General features: G+C 49.6%; 4 protein-coding genes across 4 annotated transcripts; 3 read left to right on the forward strand and 1 right to left on the reverse strand.

Annotated features, from left to right (window-relative positions):
• Nucleotides 1-328: 328 nt before the first annotated feature.
• Nucleotides 329-964, forward strand: LOC144487204 (histone H1-like). Its single transcript, XM_078205259.1, has one exon. The coding sequence runs from the start codon at nt 329-331 to the stop codon at nt 962-964; it is 636 nt and encodes a 211-aa protein (XP_078061385.1).
• Nucleotides 965-1,765: 801 nt separating this feature from the next.
• LOC144487207 (histone H4) lies at nt 1,766-2,091 on the forward strand. Its single transcript, XM_078205262.1, has one exon. It carries the CDS (start codon nt 1,777-1,779, stop codon nt 2,086-2,088), a length of 312 nt encoding a protein of 103 aa, XP_078061388.1. The 5' UTR covers nt 1,766-1,776; the 3' UTR covers nt 2,089-2,091.
• A 2,259-nt stretch (nt 2,092-4,350) lies between these two features.
• LOC144487209 (histone H3) lies at nt 4,351-5,047 on the forward strand. Its single transcript, XM_078205265.1, has one exon. It carries the CDS (start codon nt 4,605-4,607, stop codon nt 5,013-5,015), a length of 411 nt encoding a protein of 136 aa, XP_078061391.1. The 5' UTR covers nt 4,351-4,604; the 3' UTR covers nt 5,016-5,047.
• A 1,640-nt stretch (nt 5,048-6,687) lies between these two features.
• LOC144487208 (late histone H2B.2.1-like) lies at nt 6,688-7,339 on the reverse strand. The gene has a single exon (XM_078205264.1). The coding sequence runs from the start codon at nt 7,328-7,330 to the stop codon at nt 6,950-6,952; it is 381 nt and encodes a 126-aa protein (XP_078061390.1). The 5' UTR covers nt 7,331-7,339; the 3' UTR covers nt 6,688-6,949.
• Between the last annotated feature and the right edge of the window lie 647 nt (nt 7,340-7,986).

A 7,986-nucleotide genomic window follows, 5' to 3' on the forward strand; every position in this document is an offset into this window, starting at 1 on the left:
GGTGAGAGAGCGCGAACAGTACAGCAGCGAAACGGGATTTAATCCCAAATGCAGCCTTCAATCCGGGTGAAATCTTTTCTACAACAGACATTAGGATGTCAGACACAGTGAGGATTGAACGTGGGACAGAGTGGAGTCGGGATTTGAGTGGAAATTGAGAGTTTGGGACGAGAGAGAAACACAGAGAAGGCAGCAGCAGCCTGGAGCTGACAGCAGCTTGTCTCCGCCCCGTCCGCTCGCTGCCTTTAAGTTGCTCAGTGCCGCCTCCAGACGCTTCATTTCTCATCCAGTTCACATTGACGGAGAGATTTGGTGTAGAGTTCCGGACATGAGCGACAGTGCAGCCGCCGAAACGGCTCCTCCAGCCGCCGCCACAGGCAAGACAGCCAAGAAGAAGAAGGCAGCGGCTCCCCGGAAGAAAGCAACAGGTCCCAGTCTGGGCGATCTGATCCTCCAGATCGTGGCGGAAAGCAAGGATCGCACGGGGATCTCCGCTGCCGCCATCAAGAAGGAGCTGCGGAGCAAAGGGGTGAATGTGGAGAAACGGGTGGCTCTGATCAGGCAAAGTTTAAGGAGGAATGTGGAAAATGGAAAGCTGATTCAGCTCCGTGGTACTGGCGCCTCCGGCTCCTACAGAATCGCTCAGAAAACAGCAGAGCGGAAAACTGTAAAGAAGGTAAAGTTAGGAGCGGCCAGGAAAACCCCAGTGAAGAAAGCGGTGGCCAAGAAAGCAACAAAGAAACCAGCAACAAAGAAACCAGCAGCCAAGAAACCAGCAGCCAAGAAACCAGCAGCCAAGAAAACAGTCAAGAAAACAACCAAGAAGGCGACAACACCAAAAAAGAGCGTGAAGAAAGTGACACCCAAGAAAAAGATTGTTGTGAAGAAGGTCGCGAAGGGAAAGACATCAAAGGCCAAACCCAAGGCGGCTGCAGCAAAATCTAAGAAAGCAGGAAAGAAGTGAAATACGCCGAGCAAATCCTAAACCTCTAAACCCAAAGGCTCTTCTCAGAGCCACCCACCTCTCTCAGGAATGAGCTGAACTCCCCGCGGTCAATGAATCGCTGTCCCGGCGCTGGGAGCAGATTTCAGATAGAAATGTCAATCCAGTATTCCCGCTCACTCGCTGACATGTTCTAGACCCGGACCCCCCTCACACTCTGCACTCAAACACAGGGATGTTGCTGCCTCTCCCTAACCCGGGAATGGCTCCAGGGGAACACTCACACTTTGTGTTAGTTTGTTTATTCACAGATTCAGGGTGTGGGTGTAAAAGAGGAATCCTGGCGGAGAAAGCCCACCTCACAATTCAAACCACAAACACATTTTATCAGCTGGGAGAGATCTGAATAAAATTCTGAACCCGTCTGGGAGAGGAGTTGTCGGGAATGGAGTCGGAGCTGGGACTGAAATGGGAGGAGGCAGTTCGACTGGTTATAGAAAGGATTGCACTGAGGCGGAATGTTACTGACAAGTCTGGATTGAATAGATCGGGTTCCTAACTAGCTTGTATCTGATATTCCAGTTTGTACGTTTTGTTCCTCGCGCTCTTTTCACTTCTGTTTGAATTTGAATCAGAAATGTCGGTTCGAGCCGGCAGGAGGAGGAGCTGGATGGTGAAAGACATTTCACTGCTCTGTCTCTCAGTCTCCTTCCCGCCCCGCCTCTCTCTCTCTCTCTCTCTCGCTTTCTCAGTCAGGTCGGGGCGAGCTGTATAATAAAGGAAGCTGCAGCAGCTCCTCTCTCATTCAGCAGCGATTTGACTGAAGAAGAATCATGTCTGGCAGAGGAAAAGGAGGCAAAGGACTGGGGAAAGGCGGAGCAAAGCGGCACCGCAAAGTGCTTCGTGATAACATCCAGGGCATCACCAAGCCAGCCATCCGCCGCCTGGCTCGCCGTGGCGGGGTCAAGCGGATCTCGGGCTTGATCTACGAGGAGACCCGCGGGGTGCTGAAGGTTTTCCTGGAGAATGTGATCAGGGATGCGGTCACCTACACCGAGCACGCCAAGCGCAAGACGGTCACCGCCATGGATGTGGTGTACGCTCTGAAACGCCAGGGCCGCACTCTCTATGGATTCGGCGGCTGAACAAATCCACCCAATTCTCACACAAAACTCAAAGGCTCTTTTCAGGGCCGCCCAAATCCTCACATTGAGAGCCCTGACCTCAATACAGCAGCGGGCTGTTTCTCCATCTCGAATTTCATGCAGCTTTATCATCTCTTTAGGAATCGGACCATTCTGCATTATGCCTGTGACAATCCTGTTACACAACAAACTAGACTTTTAACAACACCAGGTTAAAGTCCAACAGGTTTATTTGGGAGCAAATACCATTAGCTTTTGGAGCGCTGCTCCTTCGTCAGATGGAGTGGAAATGTGCTCTCAAACAGGGCACAGAGACACAAAATCAAGTTACAGAATACTGATTAGAATGCGAATCTCGACAGCCAACCAGGTCTTAAAGATACAGACAATGTGAGTGGAGGGAGCATTAAGCACAGGTTAAAGAGATGTGTATTGTCTCCAGACAGGAGAGCCCGCAAGTCCAGGAGGCAAGCTGTGGGGGTTACTTATAATGTGACATAAATCCAACATCCCGGTTTAGGCTGCCCTCATGTGTGTGGAACTTGGCTATCAGTTTCTGCTCAGCAACTGCGCTGTCGTGTGTTGTGAAGGCCGCCTTGGAGAACGCTTACCCGAAGATAAGAGGCTGAATGCCCGTGACTGCTGAACTGCTCCCCCACAGGAATATGTCATATTATCAGTAACCCTGAAGATCAGAACAGAATTCCCACTCACCTGAAGAAGGAGCTGAAGGCTCCGAAAGCTTGTGGCTTTTGCTACCAAATAAACTTGTTGGACTTTAACCTGGTGTTGTTAAACTTCTTACTCGGATAGAAAGACACAGTGGCTTTGAGATAGCAAAATAGTGAACAGAATGTGTCAGATTGGAAAACTTGCTGCAATTTCCTGTTAATCATTTATTACCATTAACATGTGTGGATATTTTAAGCTGATGTATCTTTTTATTCCATTCCTTCAGTCGGTCTGCTGCGATTTCAGTCCCTTCGACCGTCGAAAGCTGTTTTTTAATCACTCCTTGAATCTACTGAATCCCTGCAGTGCAGAAAGAGATGATGTGGAGATGCCGGCGTTTTACTGGGGTAAACACAGTAAGAAGTTTAACAACACCAGGTTAAAGTCCAACAGGTTTATTTGGGAGCAAAAGCCACACAAGCTTTCGGAGCTCCAACCCCTTCTTCAGGTGAGTGGGAATTCTGTTCACAAACAGGGCATATAAAGACACAGACTCAATTTACATGAATAATGGTTGGAATGCGAATACTTACAGCTAATCAAGTCTTTAAGATACAAACAACGTACGTGGAGTGAGCCAAGGCCATCCCCACATCCCCACTTCTTGCCTTCAAACAACCGCACAACCTCAAACAGACCATTGTCCACAGCAAACTACCCAGCCTTCAGGAGAACAGTGACCACGACACTACACAACCCTGCCACAGCAACCTCTGCAAGACGTGCCGGATCATTGACACAGATGCCATCATCTCACGTGAGAACACCATCCACCAGGTACACGGTACATACTCTTGCAACTCGGCCAACGTTGTCTACCTGATACGCTGCAAGAAAGGATGTCCCGAGGCATGGTACATTGGGGAAACCATGCAGACGCTGCGACAACGGATGAATGAACACCGCTTGACAATCACCAGGCAAGACTGTTCTCTTCCTGTTGGGGAGCACTTCAGCGGTCACGGGCATTCGGCCTCTGAGATTCGGGTAAGCGTTCTCCAAGGCAGCCTTCGCGACACACGACGGCGCAGAGTCGCTGAGCAGAAACTGACAGCCAAGTTCCACACACGCGAGGACAGCCTCAACCGGGATCTTGGGTTCATGTCACACTATTTGTAACCCCCACAGCGTGCCTGGACCTGCAGAGTTTCATTGGCTGTCTTGCCTGGAGACAATACACATCTTTTTAGCCTGTCTTGATGCTCTCTCCACTCACGTTGTTCGTATCTTAAAGACTTGATTAGCTGTAAGTATTCACATTCCAAACATTATTCATGTAAGTTGAGTCTGTGTCTATATATGCCCTGTTTGTGAACAGAATTCCCACTCACCTGAAGAAGGGGCTTGGAGCTCCGAAAGCTTGTGGCTTTTGCTACCAAATAAACCTGTTGAACTTTAACCTGGTGTTATTAAACTTCTTACTGTGCAGAAAGAAGCCATCCTTCATGGTGAAGTGTGTGTGTGACTCTGTGTTTTGCGCCTATCACTGGGAGTTTGCTCCCAGCCTGTTCTGGCTCGATCACGGAATGAATCTGAATGTGTTCCTGGTGCGAAGGCAGTGAGGAAAAGTTTGCAGTGAAATTGGCGGTCTTTTTGGCGGTGAATTTTGAAAATCAGGCGCCATCCGAGCTCAGCCAATCAGAGCTGGCAGCCTGTGGTTGCTATGAGGGTGATTGGATAGGGCTGTGGCGGGAGCCAATCAGTGGCGCTGGGCGGTGCTTCAGCCAGTTGAAAAAGGGAGGCTGGAAGCCGCTCTGACATTCCGAGTTGCTGCGTTTGAGGAGATGGCCAGAACCAAGCAGACAGCGCGCAAGTCCACCGGAGGGAAAGCTCCCCGCAAGCAGCTGGCTACCAAAGCTGCCCGCAAGAGCGCTCCAGCCACGGGCGGAGTGAAGAAGCCTCACCGCTACCGGCCCGGCACTGTGGCTCTGCGGGAGATCCGTCGCTACCAGAAATCCACCGAGCTGCTGATCCGCAAGCTGCCCTTCCAGCGCCTGGTGCGGGAGATCGCTCAGGACTTCAAGACCGACCTGCGCTTCCAGAGCTCTGCCGTCATGGCCCTGCAGGAAGCCAGCGAGGCTTACCTGGTGGGGCTCTTTGAGGACACCAACCTGTGCGCCATCCACGCCAAGCGAGTCACCATTATGCCTAAAGACATCCAACTGGCCCGCCGCATCCGCGGGGAGCGCGCCTAAACTGCCCGGACCCACTATTGGCCTTTGAAATCCAAAAATAAACAAAAGGCTCTTTTCAGAGCCACCAAATCCATCAAAAGGAGCAGTAATTGGCATGTTGTGCGTCTTCGGTTCAAGTGTACCTGGCATTTGCTAACTCCCAATCCGATTTTGCAGCTGTTGAATCCGAATAAGCCATTTTTACGTGATTAATACGACAAGTGTGGGTATTTGGGCCTCGTTCTGCTGCCCGTCCAGCGATCTAGAAATGATTCCCGATTCCCAAACCGCATGCAGGGGAAGGGCCTCTGTTTCTGCTGTGATATGGTTTCATTCATGGGCTGTGGGTTTCTCTGCGTTTCCGTTGTCCCAGATTGCATGTCGGTTTGAAATTCATTTGGGTAAAGATAGTAGCTTCCCAAAAGGTATTTCGTTTTCTTAACCCATTCCATCGTCTGCGTGGTGGGATTCGAACCTTTGTGTTCTCCGGAGAATTATCATGGGTCTCTGTATTGCGCTCCGCTACTGCCTCCCTCTTCCACTCCAGTTACGGAGTTCACGTAATAAAAGATACCCTTCGAATATTGTCTGTGCGCGGCCACCCAGCACCTATACTTTCTAAACCGATTTTCCAACAATTAGCCTTGCTGGCTTGTTTGACTGTCATTCGTTTGGAGGTTGCGTATAAAATCTTGCTGTGCAGGTTCAAGCCATTCGGCTATTCGAGTCCGCAACGACAAAAGTTGTGCGAATTAGGAAGATTGCCCATTCGAAATTGCCCCTTGTCCGAGGAATTGGCAGGGTTCATACATGGGGTAATGGGGATCGGGGATCGATGAGCAGAATGGCCTCCTGCACTGCAGGGAGGAATCCCTGATCGAACATCTGCTCCATAATTCCACGTATTTACCCCGCTATTCCTCTACACATCTTGGATATTAGGCAGCACCCCGCCCTGAGCGATGGTCACCTCTCCCAGCAGCATGTTGTATCCTCGTCGTTGCGCACGGCCAGCTGGAGGTGTCTGGGGATGATGCGGCTCTTCTCCCGGGCCGCGTTGCCGGCCAGCTCCAGGATTTCAGCCGTCAGATACTCGAGCACTGCAGCCAAGTAGACCGGGGCTCCGGCACCCACACGCTCCGCATAGTTGTCCTTTTTCAGGAGCCTGTGAACACGGCCCACCGGGAACAGCAGTATTTCTAAAAGAAAATTCACATCCAAAATAAAGGCGGCAACCTTGCGGAATCTAAACTTTTAAAGTAAACCGTCGATGTATTTGTAAGTTAAGGAACAAGTTACAAATGGAAATTAGTCCGTAGTTAAAATATTGAATGAACAAGATTTACACGGTCGTCCTACCTCTTTCGAATGGTCTAAATTTAGTCACAAATTCCAAGTTCATTTTTACAATCCGGAGTATGATCAAGATGAATCTGGCAATTGTTTAAACCTGTCTGACCAGGAGCCAGAATGTCTCATTCACCGCCCCCTGCAAATAGTCTAATGTATCCATTTTGTAATAGGCTACAAATTCAGTGTCAAAAGCGGAGTTTTCACTTTTGGTGCCAGCTTGCCAATATGGAGACTGACGTTTCGACACCAGTAAGGTTGATGTTTAGCAAACTGAATGAGAGCATTCTTTAACTCAAAGAAACGGACGCATTTCCGATTTATTCGCTCTCTGTGCAAACCCAGCGACAAGGGCGGATATCAGAGCGCAGCCAGGGTCACCGAGCAGCCACTAAATGTAGCGACTTTACGAACAAAACACGAAGATCCACGGGACTCATTCTGCATCACTCAATCCTCTGAAACACATCAGAAAATAAAGTTCAAAGTACATTATTATTGACGATAAAACATCAATTACTAAAAGTGGGCTTAGCTACTTCATAGAAGTTGTGGGTGGCTCTTAAAAGAGCCGTTGTGTATATTTTTCAGTGCATTGTGTAGTTTTACTTGGAGCTGGTGTACTTGGTCACCGCCTTTGTCCCCTCCGACACGGCGTGTTTGGCCAGTTCCCCGGGCAGCAGCAGGCGCACGGCGGTCTGGATCTCCCGGGAGCTGATGGTGCTGCGCTTGTTGTAATGGGCCAGGCGGGAAGCTTCACCCGCGATGCGCTCGAAGATGTCGTTAACGAACGAGTTCATGATGCTCATGGCCTTGGAGGAGATGCCGGTGTCGGGGTGAACCTGCTTCATCACTTTGTAGATGTAGATGCCGTAACTCTCCCTCCTGGACCTCCTCTTCTTCTTGCCACTCTTGGTTGTCGGTTTCTTCAGGGCTTTCTTGCCGCCCTTCTTGGAAATTTGCTGCTGCTTCTTATCCTCACCCATTCTCGCCTTCAATTTCAGAAAAGCAATAACTGGAGCGGGCCCCAGAACTCAGTATTTATCGACTCAGACGCGGCCCAATGCAAATGAAGGATTGGGGAGGACAACTTTCCCCATTGGCTGATTCACAATGATGTCAAATCGCAATGTTCTATCTGTCACTGATTGGTTACTTTCGATAGCCAATCAGATTCACTGCTCGTCACAGCCACAATGTCAGAATGACAGAGGTTTGGCAGTGCAGTGGGCCATTCGACTCATCCTGTCTATACTGTCTCCGGATTTGCAACTCACTCAGTCCCCGTTCTCCTGCCTTCCCTTAGGAACATTGCACAATCTTTCTCTTCACAGAACAGCTTATTCCAAATGTGAACTCTTTCTTTGAACCAGCCTCCATAATACTCTCGAGCGGGGCATTGCAGTCTGTAACCATCCCCTGCATCAAAAGATTTTTTCTTTCACATTGACAAGCAGTCATTTCGGTTCCGTGTTCCCACCTGCCTGATTATGTCATGCGGGGTGTAATTTCTCCAAATGAACTCAGCCCATGCCCCTCAGGGGTTTGAGAGCCTCTATCTAATCTCCTCTCCGCTGTCACTTCTCCAAGGAAGTTTGGACTTGTCCATTTTATGCATCACAGAATCCCTTTTTTTAAACCC

Source organism: Mustelus asterias, unplaced genomic scaffold (assembly GCF_964213995.1).
Source record: "Mustelus asterias unplaced genomic scaffold, sMusAst1.hap1.1 HAP1_SCAFFOLD_644, whole genome shotgun sequence".
NCBI lineage: Eukaryota > Metazoa > Chordata > Chondrichthyes > Carcharhiniformes > Triakidae > Mustelus > Mustelus asterias.